General features: G+C 42.8%; 1 protein-coding gene across 2 annotated transcripts in view; it reads right to left on the minus strand.

The window, feature by feature from the left end:
* Positions 1-553: 553 nt before the first annotated feature.
* DIP2A (disco interacting protein 2 homolog A) overlaps positions 554-19,668 on the minus strand; it is a gene marked incomplete at both ends in the record, with an annotated part of 97,398 nt that continues 78,283 nt past the window's right edge. Inside the window, 18 exons of one of the 2 annotated variants that reach the window (XM_080632053.1) lie at positions 554-1,399; positions 2,616-2,739; positions 3,929-4,103; positions 4,521-4,595; positions 5,046-5,103; positions 6,962-7,023; positions 8,094-8,123; positions 9,617-9,787; positions 10,768-10,936; positions 11,749-11,879; positions 12,372-12,481; positions 12,685-12,796; positions 13,115-13,236; positions 13,972-14,095; positions 16,292-16,372; positions 16,505-16,614; positions 17,136-17,337; positions 18,448-18,562. In XM_080632053.1, coding sequence (XP_080488179.1) covers positions 1,147-1,399; positions 2,616-2,739; positions 3,929-4,103; positions 4,521-4,595; positions 5,046-5,103; positions 6,962-7,023; positions 8,094-8,123; positions 9,617-9,787; positions 10,768-10,936; positions 11,749-11,879; positions 12,372-12,481; positions 12,685-12,796; positions 13,115-13,236; positions 13,972-14,095; positions 16,292-16,372; positions 16,505-16,614; positions 17,136-17,337; positions 18,448-18,562 — 2,224 coding nt within the window. The remainder of the gene's footprint in view (positions 1,400-2,615; positions 2,740-3,928; positions 4,104-4,520; positions 4,596-5,045; positions 5,104-6,961; positions 7,024-8,093; positions 8,124-9,616; positions 9,788-10,767; positions 10,937-11,748; positions 11,880-12,371; positions 12,482-12,684; positions 12,797-13,114; positions 13,237-13,971; positions 14,096-16,291; positions 16,373-16,504; positions 16,615-17,135; positions 17,338-18,447; positions 18,563-19,668) is intronic. The other variant, XM_080632052.1, reaches the window with a different exon arrangement.

Below are 19,668 nucleotides of genomic sequence, written 5' to 3' on the forward strand. Positions count from 1 at the left end.
TAGGTGTGCTGCAGTATTAGATCAGGCAGAACTTCGTAACTCTCATCAGTCAAGCGTGACCCAACCAACTGGATATTGCAGCTTGAACAAGACAGTCTGAATGCAACGCTGAAAACCAAGGCAGTTTGTACCCCAGCGGATCAAGCTACCTAACATTGAGTTTTGTTTCCATGGTGGGGAAAAACCCCCAGTAAAAGCACTATGATAAATTTTAGCATAGGATATTCAGGGAAAACATATTGTAAGACCATGCTGCATAAAAATTTCTATGACCCATTCGGAGACTGTTGGCTTTGGAATGAGTTTTCAAATACTTGTTTTTATGCAGGGCAGAACACAGCTAACGCTATGAAAACAAGCAACTGGAAGTTAACAACAGTAAGAGCAGTGAAGGCTCCTGCATCGCGTGGTTAAAAGTGAATATTAATTTATATTTTATTACAAAGTTTATAGCATTACAGAGTCCAGCATGGCACAATAAGTAATGTTTTTACAGCTGCAGTATTTGTTTTCACTTGGTACAAAAAAAGCTGAACAGCAGCATAATCGTTGTTATATTGACGCTGGGATTGGACTGAATTTCTTTCTTCTGAATGGGGGTAGTAAGTCAGTGATTTCAAATAAAAAGGCTGCATTTTTAAAATTGCAAATATGTGCAAAATTCCTTTCATTACAGTAGAGAATATGGCAGAGATGTGTGCAGTCTTGCAAGTGACGCCTGAACCCAGATACTGCCAATATACTGCAGACGATCACATGGAGGGTGAACTCCAAACGGGTACTCATGACTCAGTACTGTTTCCAGGAGTTGTCCTCACAGCTGGTGTTTTCTCCCCACCCCACTTTATGTCCTTTTATGCAGTGCATCAAGTACTGACATTCAGAATTAGTGTAGAAAAACCACTGGTCCATCACAGTTCCCGCAAGCTTCCTTCAGGAATTCAGTGAACTCTCCATCCTAAGTCAGCTGCAACTGTTACAATGGATTTATGAAAGCAAACGCAATCTGAGAGATGAAGGTCTGTGAAGAGAAGCATCTCCATTTCCCTTTCAACGCTTTTAAAACCACAGAAAATGGGTTCCAATGTTACCATTTGGAAGGTCCCTTTATTTTGGTGCTTTAGCCTTGGTGTGATTTTTCTCTTTTCACATGTTGTAGGCAACATAAATAGGATCCAACTGGTCAGCTAGAAACCCATCTCTCAAGTGCATCCGTTGTTTCTCACCACGGGAATTAATGGGAATAACACCGGGGTCCACAATGACTACAACACCTACTATGAGATAATGCTCTTCCAGAACCACGTTTGTTACCAGGGCAACCAGGTCCAACGCTTCTTGTTCTGAGCCTTCCAACTCCACAACCACCACAAGCAAGTTGGTCCATGTAAACACAGCACTGTTGGCATGATACAAATAGAAGCGGTGAGAAAAAACTACAGTCAAAGGAAGCCAGTTATCAGAGAGGGGCTCACTGGAAAGACATTTTGTAAGGACTTGAACAATATAAGACATGAGAACAAGTAACAGAATATTAATGTGAAAATGTTAATAAATAAGGAAGTATGAAAACTAAGTTCGTGGAATATTCTGCCACCGTTTGGTTTAATTGTCCATGTACAAAATATAAGTAGGTCTTTTTCTCTTATACGTCCACAGTCGTGTATTTAAAAGTCCTTTGCACTTGTGTATTAAACCAGGAAGATTTCACACTCGCTGTGTGTACACATGATTAAATTAAAGTACCTGTGTAAACCTTCAGAATCATCTATGGAAAGACAAAACCTCTCAAAGCTTACACGTAAACATTCCCACTTTGAGACTGAAGAGAACCTACAGCCAAGTGGCATACATCATCCGTTAACACGTGAGAATAATGTGTGTTAGATGAAACCATTCAAGAAATCATAGTATGATTGGGGTTGGAAGTGACCTTAAAGCTCATCCAGTTCCAACCCCCTGCCACGGGCAGGGACACCTTCCTCTAGAGCAGCTTGCTCCAAGCCCCTGTGTCCAACCTGGCCTTGAACACTGCCAGGGATGGGGCAGCCACAGCTTCTCTGGGCACCCTGGGCCAGCGCCTCAGCACCCTCACAGGGAAGAGCTTCTGCCTAAGAGCTCATCTCAGTCTCCCCTGTTCTGGCAGGTTAAAGCCATTCCCCTTGGCCTGTCCCTACAGGACCTTGTACAAAGCCCCTCTCCAGGTTTCTTGTAGCCCCTTTAGGCACTGGGAGCTGCTCTTGGGTCTCCCCAGAGCCTTCTCTTCTCCACGCCGAAATCCTGAAGATGTGTTTACCACATCCAAGCATGTACATTCTGACACAGTCAAGGAAGTCAAGGCTGTGCTGCTCTGTTCCCATCCTGCCATTCCTGTCTTTCAGACTATGAAGATCAAACTCTGATAAAGGTGTGGGCTTTATTTTGTTTTTAGCATTGGAGGCAGGGTCAAGAGGGACATTATATTTCAGTTACTCTCACTGCAGTAGTTTCTATGCAAACTTTTGCTGAGTTCACTCTACGGCAAGCTCTCAGTCTAAACTCTGTTCCACAAAGCTTAATTTCTGCTGCTTTAGAAGAAATAAAAGAATACAGAAAAGTAATACTGAGGCTCTTACCATTCTGCAATGCTTTTATGTGCTCTTATTACAGAGGTCTCTATATCAATGGGATGGTACCTCATTCCTCTGAGCTCCAGTGTTTCATCCAAAGAGCCTACCACATACAGGGCATCGTGCCTCTCTGCAACATAGCACAGACATTAGAAACACCATCAGATATACCGAACAAACATGGTCGTTTGTATGTGCTTATTCCTGATGTTCTAAGGTGCTTCCTAGGAGAAAGAGTCTACTACACATCAAGCTCTACCATTTGGAGAGAAGAGAATTAAGAGGTCACGTAGCACTTCTGACTATTGGCTCCAAGCAAGGGAATTCAGACTAAAAGGAATTTCTGGGTAATCTAATTCTGTCCCTTTCCTCATGTAATCTCAATTCATAAATCCATTCAAGATACAGCGTTAAAGCATCTTTTTGCCCCACTCTTCTTGCCAGAGAACTTCTCTCCTCTGATCGATAGGAACACTTTCCAATTTCCAGAGGTAACTTTTCCTTTTAAAACCAGCTTACACCCACTGTTCTCATACCAGCAATACTCAGCTTCTGAAGTGCCTCATAGTTAATGCAGCAAGAAGAGCTGTATCTCCTCCTCAGCCTTAGCTTTGCTAGGTTAAATAAGCAAAGCTCGCCTAGATGCTTCTGTAAGGACATGCTCTTCTCATTGCCACGTCCATCCAGTAACTCTGCTCAGTTCAACTTTGGGTTTTATTTTGCATCTATTTTATAACTCTGCTCAACCATGTAACTTGAGACAAAAAGCATACTTGTGTTTCCTGCATACGTGGCTGTGATAATTCACCATATATAGCTTCTCAAATGCTGACATACTCAAGGACAACTGGGATTGTTCCTCAGGGATAAACATCTCTCTGTGAGTTTTCAGAAAGCTCCAAGGCACAAAACCTTGCTATAGTAATACGCTGCCTTGTCACCTCTCTTCCTTTGTGAATGCCGCTCACAGATTCTGATTTCTCAACTACCAGCTTTCTCAAGAACAGGGAGCCCTTTCACTTTGAACAGCAGCAGAAGGACAATTCCACCAAAGCATCCTGTACAGAGCTGTGCCCTGCAGGTTAGGTCACTACCCTAGAAAATGAGAGGGGGTGAAAGCTCAGAGCCCCTTGGTCGAGTGTTTTATCATGCTCTACCAGCTCTGAAAGGTAGTTAGTAATGAACGATTCCTGTTGTATCCAGCACTTTCCTCTGGTAGGAGTCAGGATAAACTTGCAGGACAGCTTTCTCTTTGCTAGCTCAACTACCCCAAGTAGTTTCCAACACATGCCTCTATAAGCACATTTGGTTTCTCTCACCTCCACTAGCATCAGTAAGTTCTGTTCTGCGCAGAAAGCCAAGGTACCCAGTCCGAGCCCATATGGTCTGAGTGTCTCCAAAACTCAAGCGAGCAGTAAAGTGATCAGCGTGCAGTGCCTCTTCTCCATACACTGTGTAGTAACCAGTAGCGTTGTGTGGGCTACTCACCCATATCTAGAAGATAAAAACCATAACAAGCACCAAACCAAAAGGGAATAATGCCCATAGAAACACTGGTTATTTTGCCAGACCCAGGCAGCAGCATTTCTAGATTTACAAGATCTGTTCCACTGACAATTTTGTTGCTCCTAAAATGCCAGGAGTAGTTTTATTAAAATAAGTCATTAACTTCTGCCTCACAGAAAATGACCAGGAGAAAGGAGTAAAAAAGAGTTTTATATACATATATATGCATAGTTTGGCAGAGGAGGGAGGAAACCACGCAGACATACATACAAGTATGTAAACTGTTCCAGCTCTGTGCAAAGTTCATTCACTTGCCACATTAAGGTGATTAAGAGATACGCATTTATCTGACATGATTTACCTATATATTAAATCACTACAAGTACAACAGCATCAAAGCTTTACCTCTCCTAAATGCGAGTCTCCCAGAGGTCCCTTGGTTTCCGTGTGTGCTATGATGACCTTGACCCCTGGAAGAATCTGGAATAAGAAGCAAACAGAAGAGAACTTGAATTCATCAAAAGAAAAGTTAACAATGCAGAGCCACAGAAGACAACAATCTGTGCAGTCTTCTCTTTCTGCTTTTCTCTGTACCATAGGTATCAACCATATCTTCCTACCAAGTTGCTCAGTCTTCTCAAGTCCAAGAACTATTCTGCTGCTTTAGACTTGAAGTTTGTTTCACACCTGAAAAATGCCTTCCACATGAAGGCCTCTGATATTTTCAGTTTTAGCAACATATCCTATTGCTTCACTTCCTGCACCTGGCTTCATTTTAATAGCTGTTCACTTCGTGCTCTCTCTAATGCCTCTCCTAGACATACTGTGATTAATGAAGCTTGTTGCACAGATTTTGTACTGAGGTCCAGCTGAAGCAGCTCACTATCCAGCTGCTGGTCATGAGGAGGAAGGATGCTATCAAGCTCTCACCTTCCCAGACTCCATAAGTGGCAGACTGTGTGGAGAACCTCTCTCTACCAAACGCACCCTGAAAAAATAAGAGAATACATTTGTACAAGGATTTAGGAACTCAAATAGATGTGTTCAAGTATTATCCTATCCTTAGCTGCACTGACCAAACTCTTACGATGCCAGCCAGTTTGCTCAGTTATTCTCAATGCAGTAAGTTAAAGAGTTCTAGCTGTCTTCAAGATTTCCCTATTAGCATTCCCACAGACCACGTTTCTTTTACGAAGCAGAAACAGCTCTCTGGAGAGATGAGTAACTGTTTCCAACAGAGCTTGAAGGTTGCAGTTCCACCAGCATTTTACATTCACCTTCTTTGTTGGACTTTGTGGCACCTCTGCTTGCCACACTGACCCATGGCAGAGAGGCAGTAGGAATTACAGTAAGTGAAGAGCAAGCAGCCTAAACAGAATTAAGTGACACCATGCAGCACATTAGCAGCATAACTTATGAAGACAGCACATTTGCAGAAGGAACAAGAATTGAGTGCAGTAGGAGAGGCATACAAGAGAGGCAGCTCCTACACATCATGTCATATTAGACTATCCCTACACCTATAGGCTAGAGCTAACGCAGTGGCAGCTTTGAGGATACGACTGAACTTGGTTTGAAAAGGAATATATACCATGCAAGTCATAGTGATACATTCAAGAAGGAGAAAATGACTGTAGTTTACATTGATCTGTTCAGATGCCAAGCAGGGTCATGCTAAACGTGGTGAAGAGCTTGTCTTCGAACAGCTAAGATTTAAGCTTGCAAAAATTAGAGATGAGTTAGTCACAAAAGCTCCCAGTTAACATAAGCCCCTAATTTAACATTATCAATTTAAAAGAAAATAAAGCAAATGCTTTATTTATATTTTATTTATCAAGACACAAGTCTTGATATTATGCTTCTTAAATTAAGTACAGAAACAAATACATATGTGCATGCACCCTGCTAAACTTACAGTCTCACTCTAAACTTTGTGCTGCCAGCACTTGTGTTAACTAACTGAGAGATAAGTTAATATGAAAATTATGACTACAGAATTACAACTGATGGAATGATGTATCCGTGGCGAGTTTCCAGGTGACATGTGCGTACATGTGCGTGTGTGTGTGTGTTTTGATAGGCTGTAGTACAGGCCTGACATCAGTTCATTGGGTCTGGGAAGGCTGAGGGGATTGAGTTGCTTTTGTCTGAAGGGAAGAGTCAAAAACCACCAACCCATAAACCAAACCAAACAACTAAGGGAGATTCTAATTTACTTTTACCACTACCTAAAGGACCGTTAGAGAGAACATGGAGCCAGATTTCTTGGACTTGCTCACTGTAAGGAGAAAAGGCCAGGGACATAATATGCAAAATGGGAAGTGCCACTAAGGAAGACTTCCCTCGAGTGGGTGTCAGTCTCATCACACACACACAGAGAAGAAGCATCCCTATTCTTGGAGATGTTCTGTACTGAACTGCTCATGGCCCTCAGTAACCTCATGAAGTCTTGAAGCTGGTCCTGCTTTGAGCAGGAGGTTGCTTGAGGGACATCAGAGATTCTGCCTACTCCAAGTGTTACTGTGGTTCTGTGACTAACCACCCAGTTGGCAAAGTCACCTTTTGCTAAGCATACGACCAGCTAATGGGTCTAGATTATATGAGACTGATGAACAGGCAGCAAGTTAAGAGAGGTTCTAGAGAGGAACAGCAGAACAAGTGATGGAGGAGGAGATGCTGGACCAATTCTAGCACAGAGCTGTCATCCTCTAGGATGAGGTTCCTTGTATATGGTGATGAGAGATTAGCTGCTGCCAAGAGCATTTCAGCAAACCAAGGAAATGAGGCTGAACTTTCTGCTCTACAGGAGGAACATTAAATAGTTAATGCTTTAACATAATCTGTACCTGTCATGTCGAAGTGCTCTCATATCTACGTAGACTGTTGTTGGGTCTGGTCCTGCTGTTCCCTAAGAATAAGAAGGAAGAAACAAATTCAGCAGAAGCCAGAAAATCCTGTTCTCGTTCTCACAGCCACATAAATTCACAAATTCCTCTCCCTTTTTTATTGACACTTAAAGTGCTGCCTTAATCTATCAGAAGTGTAGTAAAATAGCCCCCCTTACTAGAGGGACTGCCATCAAGCTTTGATGTTTTATGGAATCAGTAAATGAATGCACAAAGTGAAGTACATATTTATACTGTTAAGTCTTAATTTGGTAAGCACCTCCTGCAGAAACAGCAAGTGCAAAGCATGTAAGCATAAACCTATGAGGGCCTTAATCCCTGTCCCGAAGCTCAACTGTTCTGCTTTATAACAGCTTTATTGACTTAGAAGAAAATGGTTACTAACATTTAACAACATTTAACTAAAACATAACTCCAACCAACCCATATTTTGACAGGACTGCTGTCAGTAACAGCCTGGGCACAGGCAAAGCTTTGTTGCAGTCCCAGAAGAAACCTTCTGACCAGCTCTGGTGAGAAGTTTCCCATTTCCCACCACGGGAACAGGGGACTTTATTTTCTCCCCAGCAGAACTGAATCTCAAGAGAGCCAGCAACTACTGTGAAATGCACATTAAAGCTACAAAAATAGGCAAAGCTTTGGTGACTGTCCCCCCCTTCCCCCAGCACATTTCTCATTACAGAAATACTTCAAATGAGACCACTTTGCCATCAGCTCAAGACTGTGCTGCTGGAGAATGTCTTTATGATATTCCCTTGTACTTTCATAGCGCTGCTGAGGCTCAGTGGCACTGATGGCCACACAAATGAACAGTATGAGCTTTATCTCTAGGAATATACCATTCAGTAACTTTTATCATTGCTATAGCTCCCTTTCTGGCTCGTTTGAGAAAGAGGTTTTGTACTTCAGCTACAAGTGCTCTTTGTGAGTAAGACTGAACTTCTCTAGAAGAAAAAAATCTCACTTCATCTGTTCCAGATGACAACTCTCAAATGACATACATTCATTACGGAGTAATACTGCTGAACCAGACTGACTTTAGGACATTACAAGCACACATGCATCACTATACCTGTTCAGCCAGCTTGCCCAGCCTGTTTGGCTGACAGCAGGATCACAAACAGAAGTAACAGAGGCCATCAAAGTGTGTGAAACAGAGAGAAAGGGGAAAAAAGAAAATACAAACAAAGAGGCACTGGAAACGTAAGATACACACAGTCAGACAGAAAACAAAACTCATACTGTTATAGAGTGAACAGAAAGTTTCCATTTCACATTACTTTTAAGTGGTTCACTGGGAAACATGGAAATCCCAGTTAATAAACAAGAAGAGTTTTAAGGCAGATAATATGTAATGCCTATTGCTTTATCCCTCCTCCATATGTATCTAAAGGCTGCTTGCTGCTTCTGAAACACCTTCTCAGTAAAACAGTCCAGCAAGGCTGGAAGACATTATGCATTTATTTGCATGTTAACTTGTATCAAACACCCATTCAGTTTGGCTATCCATCTATAGGCATTTAAATCTGTGATTTAAATAGTCAAGGTATCACTTTGGAAGAATGGGGAAAAGAGCCTTAAAAATCCCCCAAGACACTAATAAAGGGCTCAAGAATGGAGAACAGAGATGAAAAAGGTATAAAATGAAGGGGCTGCTTCAGTCTTCACAGTTTTCTTGCAGTACTTTTCACATTGCCATTTAACATCCTGCATAAAAACTGTTGGGGTTTTTTTCCCCCCTATGTGCAGTCTGAACAGCAACTAAGCAAACCTGGCTTTTAGAATCCCTATTTAGACAGCCAATTCAGAAAGCCGTTCTTTTGCACTTGGCATCTGAAATGCCTTACTGAATGAATTTAATGAATTTCATCTATAGCCTTCCTATTTTTCCATCTACCGATTCATCAAATTGCTCTGGCCACATTTCTTTATGACCATCTCTCTAGGGGTTGTTAAAAACCTTTTCTCCTTTAATATGTGTGACAGAAACCACAGAAACTGTGATCTCCCATCTGTGAAGTGGGGCTGTTTGTACTTTATGGGCATATTCTCCCCCTCAAAGCTTCCGATTTATACCTTCATTTGTAAAAAGAAGTCCAGCTCTCACATGAGGTGAGACAAATGTATCTGCATGTTGCTGATGCTCATTTGAGATCTTTAGAAGTAAAAAAACCTGCTATCCTTATCAGTTTTCCTGAGATTTATTTAAGGAACTCTTTCTTCCATTTAATTCAACATATACATAAGCTGGTTTTCAAACAGACAAAATCTGAATGACACAAAAGCTGAAATAGCATTGCTTGAAGTATTTCATGTATTTGTGAACAGGAAGCTGTATTTAATACTGCTGCTGCATAGTAAGAAGGAAACAAGTTTCTTAATACTGGTCCTCTGTATTAGAAGGGGAAATCAATTGGTCCATTAGTACAGAACAGTGACATTACCATAACGCACATCTCCAAAGCTGATTTACTTGGTGATGAAGTAAGCAAGCAATGGAGCTCTAGCTTTTTAGAAAAGAACTTACACGAATGAACATGATTTCCTATAAAGTTCCCAGAGATTCTGTATAAGGAATAAAGAGTTTAATCTCACCTGTAAGCAAATTGCTACGTTGACCCTGCACCCAAACGTAGTGCTCACTGCACGAGCAGAGAGGCCCAGGTCTTTGAATAACTTGGAGAAAGACTGTGTTAATGTAATCCTTGGTCTCTCCTCTGCAACCACCATGCACGTTCGCACACAGGACAGGTTAACTCCTTTCATCTGAGAGGTTGGGTGAAGAAAACAACCTTTTAAGTTTGAAGTCAACAATTCTAGAACTAAGCCATTTCAATTCACAGAACAGATGGAGTTCCAAAACACCGGAATAACTGACCTGAACTGGTTATACACTATACACACGGCCCACACTCAGTTCGGCTCCATCGACCCATGACAACCTTCTAAAACTGTGCCAAGACGCTTTGTGGCAGGGTTTTTTTCTGCACAGGACACAAACTACTTGCATCGTATAGCTGCAACCCAGCCATTTATCATTCTGGGCTGAAAACCCCACAAAGTGTCATTGTTTCACAGGGCTGGGCTCACAAGGGACCTGCTCGCCCCAGTTCAGATGCAAGCAGAGTATTTGAGACATTAGTAGCTGTCATCAGCATGAATGTGAACCTGTAGCAACTGGTTGTGGGCCAAGATTCCCTTCAGTGAGAACAGAGGGACAGAGTTTGCTGTCTATACTGAGAATAAGTGCAGTGAAGCCACTTTCTTGTGCACAACAAGCTGCCAGACATTCCCAGTGGAAGTCCTGAGCAGCTTAGTTACTACAGCCGTGGGAACACTCCTGCCACTGAGACAGAGGCAGCTCCTCAAGGAAATACAGTTTCAGTTAAGAGATATCCCTCAAAAATAAATGGATCAATTATCAATTACTATCAATTACTATTACTATCAATTACTGTGTAATTGTTGCTGCTAGGAAGATTACAGCCATTTCAGAACGCAATACCCAGCAAGCAGCACAGAGGTGGCACAAATAAGTATAGCTGAAACCAGAAGAACTCCTCTTCTTCCCCATCAGAAACCTGAGAGCTGAAACTTCCAGCAATCTCAGTGTTTCCCAAAAAGCAAGTCATAATTACAGGCTTCATAAAACACTTATGGACCCATCTTCTGCAGGCTAAAATGAAAGATTTCAGAAGGACACATGTACTTAGATGCCAGTATGTTGAAAAACAAAGTCCACTCACCCGGAGTATATCAGTCTGTGTTCCAAGCCCTTTGGTGCACATCTCCATCACAGAGTAAGAGCAGAACGTGACACGCACTTTATACTGACTGACAGCAGACAACCAGACGGACACGTTGCTCTCGAGTTCCAGAGGAGGGACTAGAATAGACTGATGACCCGAATAGACACTAGGGAGAGGAAGAAATAGAAAGATGAAAACTTCAAGCCAGCATATAAAAAGCCAGAAGTTACATAAAGTTATAATGAAGCAAATACAGGAAAACTGAGAGCTTGGAATCTATCTGAGCTTCACAAAGTGGTTTGGGTTGGAGGAGAGCTTAAAGCTCATCCAGTTCCAACCCCCTGCCACGGGCAGGGACCCCTTCCACTGGAGCAGCTTGCTCCAAGCCCCTGTGTCCAACCTGGCCTTGAACACTGCCAGGGATGGGGCAGCCACAGCTTCTCTGGGCACCCTGTGCCAGCGCCTCAGCACCCTCACAGGGAAGAGCTTCTGCCTAAGAGCTCATCTCAGTCTCCCCTCTGGCAGGTTAAAGCCATTCCCCTTGGCCTGTCCCTACAGGCCCTTGTCCAAAGCCCCTCTCCAGGTTTCCTGTAGCCCCTTTAGGCACTGGAGCTGCTCTAAGGTCTCCCCTTAGATTCCCTTGGATAAGAATTTGAAATAAATCTGCAACAGTCAACACCTTGGGGGTACTGTACATAGATACAGTTTACTCTCAAAAGACTAAAAGGATTTATTTAATCAATGTGAAATACGCAGTGAAGTCCTTTTTTTCTTGGATTTGGTATCTGCTTAATTCCACTTGCAAACCCCAAGTTACTCAAGTAACTTACATGAATTTTGTTACCCCAAAATGTACTTTATGAAATACCTACAAAAAGGTTAATTTGGGTTTCTCGGACAGTTTCAGCCATGACTGTTCCCTGGGGTTCTAGAGAAGGCTAGGAATACATGGGAGAGCCTACGACCCAAAGGACGTACCTGCACAAACACCACAGAGCAAATCCCAAGCCACAGTAAGGGTCAAGACAGATGGCAATCTGACGTGAAGGGTACAGCTCACACTGTAGCTTTATAGAGCGACATAAGGCACTTGTAGCTGCATGTGACATCTGCAGGAGGAAAAGAGGTGCTCTCAGGGGCTTTAAACCAAAAAGGGTGTCACATGAAATACAGAAATGTTTGATGTAGAAGACATGGCAACATGTAGTGGTTTGGGGGGGGTTTAAGCACCTTTAAAACACAAGAAAGGGATATAAGCCCAAAAGTTCACAGATACTTTTCATGCTAGTGGCCAATGACATCTGTCATGACACTGAATGATGCTAAACAACATCTCACATCTCTACTATAAATTGGAAAAGAAAACATTCATGAACTTAATGACAGACACACTCCATCAGTGCCCTTGGTGATCCCTCACACAGAGCCAGTAAAGGCTGAATGCCTCCAAAAAGTGCATCAAGAAGCGTTGATGTCATGCATCTGAACACTAGGATGCTCCACTTACATTTCTGTATTTCTTCTCTGGCAGGAGGAATGAATGCAGAATATACCTGCATATAAGGAAATGAAGTAGAATAATCTGTCTCTTGTTACTCTACCTTTACTCCTGCTAATATACCAGTAGTAGACACACTGAAGTCCAAGTATGCCAACATATCTGGAGACGCAGGTCTGAAAATACCAGCCAGCTTCTTTTTAGGCATATCATCTATTTAAAACACAGGAAAAGAAGAGTGCCATAGTATTATTTTGTAAAACACAGGAGAAGAATGGATCTTTACAGCATTACCACCAGATGCTTGCTATAGTTTCTGGACAGCTATGTTAGATACATCCATTCAGTTAGGAAGTTATGGTGTAACAAAAGAAAGAAATCAGCCTTCAAACTGGATTTTGGCAAACATTCTGTACCTGTATCCAAAATAGTGGGCCACGTCTTAATATCTACAGCTGCTGCAGCTTCCTTGGACTTCAGCAGTTTCATTATCGCTTGTGTGGTCAGTATACAGGCAGACTTACTGACCTGTAAAAGACACAGCATCAAAACCATGTATAAAACTAACGAATGAATGCTCAAGTAATTTCATACCCATCCAGATGAGAGAACCAGTAAGGTGAATAGATGAAAAATCCTCATTGGAAATGAAGCAAAATCACAATCACAACAGACAGAACATTTTAAATGAGTTGTAAAAAAAGGTATTTACTAAGTCAGCCACAGCATACCGATTATTTCTTTTCCTGCCTTATTTTATACGGACTGTGGCAAAGCAATGTATGAGGCTCCATCAACTATCCTGCACCTATCAAAAGCACTAGGAGGGGGATGTCTTATACGTACCTCTACAATCATTTTGACAGTGGGCAGAGTGGTAGCAAGGTTCTGTGGATGAGGTGGGCGAACGGTGATAGGTATACAGCCAGCATATAAGCAGCCATAGAAAGTTGCTATTAAGTCTACTCCTGTAAAGGATATATGTAAAATTAAAGCCATTTTTATGAGAACAAAAGGCCAAACTCTTTCTCCAAGATCAAAACACACCCGTTTCTTTTACTAAGAGGTAAGGATTTGTCACAAAGGTCTCTTCAAATCAACAGGGTGTTCTTAGCCATGCCCCATTCTATAAGGTTAAAAGATTCTGCATTTGAGAGTTAGCAAAACTGATTCAAACCCTACAAACTTTACATTTGTAGGGATATGTTTTCATGAACAGGCAGGATAAAATAACAAAGTACTGTGGGTTATGACAATGACATTTGTTTTTCAGTTATCACTCTGGAATATGCAGTTATCCTACTTCTATGAGGTAATATTCTTTTTTCCTTAGGTGCACTCGTAAATACATATTAATAATACAAGTTTGAGGTCCAGATTTCACTTCTAGAGACAACCACTCAGGAAAGATAGAGTGTCCATACACTTAGATCTCTAATCTAGCTTTTAATGGATATATGCGGTTTTATCCCATTCTCTGAGGTTGAAATGTTTGGTAAACGTAGAAGAAGCAACTTAATAATATAATGACAAAATATATGATAAATGATAAAATAATAATGACAAAAAGTCTCCTCCTCCAAACACTAAGTCACTGCCATATAGTGCTGTACTAAACGGGTGTCTGAATGCTCCATCTGGGCAAGACTTGTTTCTTTCCTTGTGGTGCCTAACTTTGACTTTTGCTGTCTGCATTCCCTTACCTGGAGGATAAACCAGGGCCACATGGTCACCTACATTCAGTCGTCCTTTCTCCAGCAGTGCGACTGCCACCCTTTCTGCTCTCTTGTGTAGCTGTATGCATGATGCACTGCTGGCTACAGTGCCCTGCACAGAAAAGGAGCAGTATCAGGAAACTTTACTCACTTTCAAACTGTTCTCCACAAAGTACACGCTGCAGATGTAACGTTTCATTGTCCTTAGTTTAACAGCAGACTTTTGAAGACTCAGTCTAGGTGTTTTGGAAACCAAGCTGCTGGTAACATGAACTTTTAGAACACTACTGAATGTTACACATGTTATTTTGAATATCAGATAGGGAATCAGCTTCTGCATGTATCTGGTACCACAAGAAGAGTATCTTACAAATACTTGAAATGTCACAGTCCAAGGGAAATAGTAGTAACATATTAGCAGCATCAGTATTAGCAGCAGCAGAAGCACTGCATCAGCTCTGCCTCACCGTGCTCAGCCACACCTCCAGCTGCTGTTGCAATCAGCAGTCTCAAAAGTGCAAAGGGAACTCTGCCGACGTCTTAGAATCATAGAATAGTCAGGGTTGGAAAGGACCTTAAGATCATCCAGTTCCAACCCCCCTGCCATGGGCAGGGACACCTCACACTAAACCATGCCACCCAAGGCTCTGTCCAACCTGGCCTTGAACACTGCCAGGGATGGAGCATTCACAACCTCCCTGGGCAACCCATTCCAGTGCCTCACCACCCTCACAGTAAAGAATTTCTTCCTTAGATCCAATCTAAACTTCCCCTGTTTAAGTTTGAACCCGTTACCCCTTGTCCTGTCACTACAGTCCCTGATGAAGAGTCCATCCCCAGCATCCTTGTAGGTCCCCTTCAGACACTGGAAGCTGCTCTGAGGTCTCCATGCAGCCTTCTCTTCTCCAGGCTGAACAGCCCCAACTTTCTCAGCCTGTCTTCAAATGGGAGGTGCTCCAGCCCCTGATCATCCTCGTGACCTCCTCTGGACTTGTTCCAACAGTTCCATGTCCTTTTTATGTTGAGGACACCAGAACTGCACACAATGCTCCAAGTGAGGTCTCACGAGAGCAGAGCAGAGGGGCAGGATCACCTCCCTCGACCTGCTGGTCACGCTCCTCTTGATGCAGCCCAGGATACGGTTGCTTTCTGGGCTGCGAGCGCTCACTGCAGCCGGCTCATGTTCATTTCCTCATCAACCAACACCCCCAAGTCCTTCTCTGCAGGGCTGCTCTGAATCTCTTCTCTGCCCAACCTGCAGCCTTTGATATAGACAGTTTTGAAAGGTCAGAGAGGCAACCTGAGCTGTGGTTGCTTTGCATGGTCACTTCTTAAAGTGTATTTCCCCCAGCTGTGCATCTGGTAAGATGCATCTGGAGAAGAGAATATTCTGAGAGAAGGATAAGCCAATTCTGGGTCTTTTAGCAATACTGAGGCAGTTTCTTCTGCTAAAGCAGCCCCATGAGAAAAAGTCAGAACTTTGAACCATGTCTTAAACCATTTTGCCTGTCTAAATGAGACTCCCAAAGGCAAACCCTTTACTTCTGAAAGCACATTCCCTATCTCACATGTCTGCAGTACAGCACAGCGCAAGGTAGACCCAATTTGTCACTGGGCTGTTACTGTCCCTGGAAGGGTAGCTACTGACTAAAGGCTCAAACAAAAACCAACTGACCAGCTTTCCCCTTCTTTCTTTCCAGAAGGCAATAAAGAAAGTGCCAGAATAGCAGCAGAAGAATCTAGAAGATTTGGGTTTTCTCAACAACACAGCAGGAATATTCCTCAAGGCCACGAAGGCTTAAATACTGAGGCACATACACAAGTGCAGGTTGTTTCAGACCCCTTTACAAAGTGTTGGATGCGCAAGGCATGTGAGTTCTCCAGAACTACCAACAGTCACATGCAGAGCAGAGTGGCTATGAGTAAAAACAAGTATTTAGCTGAGAAACACGACTGTTGCCTTGTGATACGTCATGAGGGTTCACACAGACCTTGAGTAAAGGTCCAGCTCCGACTTCCACTTACCCTTGTGCTCAGGGATGAAGACAGAATTGTGGCTTCCATTAACAGGACAAAAGTTGTGTTGCAGCAGGAAATGCAGTTACTGCAATGTTTTAAGCTAGGCAGAATCCATACTGAAATTCCAGAGGTGGAAGAATTCTGCTGCTTGCTAACTAGCGACTTTTTGTCTGCTTCCTCAAAATAACCTGAAGCATTTTAGGAAAAGAATTCTCATTGGGATTTTCTTAGAATCCAAACACTCTTTTGCTGATCTCCATCTCCAAGTATGACCCAAAGCGCATCTCACCTTGGAATTCAACAAAAGGAAGAGGGGATGATCTGGAGTTGTCTGAGCTCGCCACTGAAGAACATCTGCTAAATACAGGAACTGCAAGAGGAAAAAAGGAGACACTGATTCACTCACAACGCACCATGCTTAGTTTCAGTGGGATACCACAACTGCTCTTGTTTCATTCTGAATAAGCCAATGCAAATATTTAGTAAGATCAGGACACGTTACCTTTCTTGCCTGGTCGTTATCCTCCAGCTGGGTAACATCTCTCCCTGAGGCTTGTGCAATTCTCTTTCCAGCAACAAGGTTTCCTACTATCATTGAAGCAGGACCAACATCTGCATTTTTAAAAACAGTGCAAAATGAGGAAAAAGAAGTGTAAGGAACATGTAATAATCTATAACTTGGCCTGCAGAACACTATGCATGTAACATACAACTGAAAAGATGAAAACCTAAACCCAAGGATCATACTGCATAGAAAAAGGACAGTACACTAAAAATGACTCCATTATCAGTATGGTACATTAAAAATCAGTCTATTACTGATTCAGCAAACTGAGGTCTGTCCGTACTTGAGTTACTACCCTTTGCAAGATGGCGAGTACAGGAGTAATTTATAACATAGCTACAGAAGCATGAAATGGGTTTGTGCTGGATGACCTTGCATTCACTGGGAATCGGGGCAGACTATAACGTAATGCCCCCTCTGAGGTCTGGCACGCTCTGACAACACCCCAAGCTCTGCCAAGTTAGGCAGTTTAAAGCCATCCAACATGCACAGCCCTGAGCTGCCTCTAGACCCCTCTCCATGCATCCCCTTAGAGACAGAGAACTAGGGAACACGCTCCTTTCCTCACCTGGTTGTTTCTGCCGAGGCTTAGGCAGGTTAGTGACACAAGTGTGTGGACACATCAAGACATTACAAGGGTGCAGAGCACCCTCTAAAAAGCGTTGCTTGGTTTCTGAAATATGAATTCCTCCAAGTGGAGCCTTTGGCAAAGTGTTGGCTGGCACCAAGGCAAGACAGTAGATGCCCACTTGGTGAATGCTATCAACTGCCTTGATAGAAAGAAAGAAAGACGTTCCACGTTATGAACTGGGATGTAGCGAGAGCGAGAATTTGAATTCAAGTCATTTAATAACATTAAGGTTTTTACTTGCACCACAATTTGCAAATAAAGGGTCCAATTCTGCACTCACTGAACTCATAGAAGTTGTGCCATGACTTCAATGGGAGCAGGAGCAGACCCAGGACTTTGCTTGTGCACTCTACCAAGGGGATGCCACCTGCACATCAGGGATTAGGAAAGTCTCTTAAAAGTGGGCAAAAAGTGCAGAGTTTTTAAAAAGCCAAAATGATATCACATCAAATTTAGCACGTATGGCACAATCACAGAAGCGCAGTAGAACATAAACCCACGAAACCAGGGAGGGAAACATCTCGCTGCCTAAAACGTCAGTGTCTGGTTTAGCTGTGACACTTCTAAAATGAGAAATAAAATACTTTCTCCCATGAAAAGCAGCTTTTCTATTACCAGATATCCCCTCTAAAAAGATTACAGAGCCAAAATTAGAAACCATTATTACACAGCTGTCTTAGTCTTCAGAGAAATCCTCCCTTAAGATGTTCTCTCTTGCCTTCCTTTAGTTGTCCCTTTACCAGCGTCTTCTTCCAGAACTGCTCTCTTGCTTTTTACTTTATGAGAACCAATGGATTAATTCCCAAATCCTCAAATGCAATTCCCCTCTTAGCCTCCCCACGGAAACACAATAAAGTTACCAAGGGAAAAGCATTTTTAATGCTTACTGTCGGAAATCTAGAATAAGGATGTCAGTGACATAACAGGATTTCAGAGTCTGTTTTGATACCTGGCGCTAAGTGTGTACTTTAACATTTTCAGGCTTAACTCTCCAGCCAGTAGGAAATCAGCAGAGATACGGAGAACTTACACAAAGAAAAACTATCATCCCAGTAGTATGAAGTTTAAAACCATGCTGAAATAAAATCTGGTGACTGTTAACCCTGGCATACAATCCGAAGTCAGCTTATTGCAGCTCTCTGTAGTTACACTGATAGGTTTTCCTTATGGAAAAGAAGGTGCTCTTAATATTCTCATTTCATACATCAGCCTTATTCACTTGTAAAGAGAGAAAGGACAGACTGACTACCTGTAGAACCCTGCTCATCCACTGAAAACTATCCTCCTCTGACGCATCAGGGCGCTGCTCTGCCACAAGCACTATTCGATCATCATGCAAAACGGTGACAGAGAACACTGCTATCCTAAAACACAAAGGACAGAAGAATGATAGGATGCAACATCGGATGAACACAGCAGGGTTTATTAGAACGTGGAAACGACTGCAACCTTTAATGGCACTGTTTCACCACACACAGGCATTAGTTATGCCAGATTATCACAAGATTACAGACAAATTGAGAGCAAATGTAGGTTTGTTATTGTAATTTATTCCTATTGGGGGTCAAGAGGATTTGCAGTCACCAAAGAGCACATGTTTAACACAGGCAGGTTCCATACGTGCAGGGGCTCTACAAACCTTCCCTATGTAACTCCCATCATGCCTGCTGAACTTGCTGTACCTACATTTGATGTCCTTTCTATGGACATAAGAACTATGCCAAATTACTGACCAGCACGTCTAGCAATGCTTGCACTGAAAAAGACTTCTGCCCATCTGTGAATTACATTAGGTTTAGGCTTGCATCTTCTAGGAGAAAATATTAATAAAGCCTCAACCAGGTACGTGCCATTAATTTTGTGATAGTTGAATTGCAAAAGCGATGCAAAGATAAGGAGAGCTCAACTTTCATAGAATGGTTTGGGTTGGAAGGGAGCTTTAAAGCTCATCAAGTCCAGCCCTGCCCCTGCAATGAGCAGGGAGATCAGGTTGCCTGAAGCCCCATCCAACCTGACCATGACTGTTTCCAAGGCTACAGCATCAACCCCTATGTAACCTGCCCCAGCGTTTCACCACCCTCACTGTAAAAATTTTACTCATTGTATCTAGCCTAAATCTCCCCTCTCCTAGTTTAAAACCATGAACCCTTGTCCTGTTGCTACAGCCTGTATTAAAACGTCTGTCACTGTCTTTCTTATAAGGCCCCTCTAGGTAAGGCCAAAATAGTGTCTCCCCTTCAGGAGCCTTCTCTTCTCCAGGCTGACCCAGCCCAGCTCTCTCAGCCTGGCTCCAGAGCAGAGCTGCTCCAGCCCTCGCAGCATCTCCATGGCCTCCTCTGCCCTCGCTCCAACAGCTCCACGTCCCTCTTGTGCTGCTGCCCCAGAGCTGGATCAGGGCTGCAGGGGGGGTCTTCCCAGAGCACAGCAGAGGGGCAGGATCCCCTCCCTGAGCTGCTGCTCACGCTCTGGG

This window comes from Psittacula echo, assembly GCF_963264785.1.
Source record: "Psittacula echo genome assembly, chromosome: 20".
Lineage (NCBI taxonomy): Eukaryota > Metazoa > Chordata > Aves > Psittaciformes > Psittacidae > Psittacula > Psittacula echo.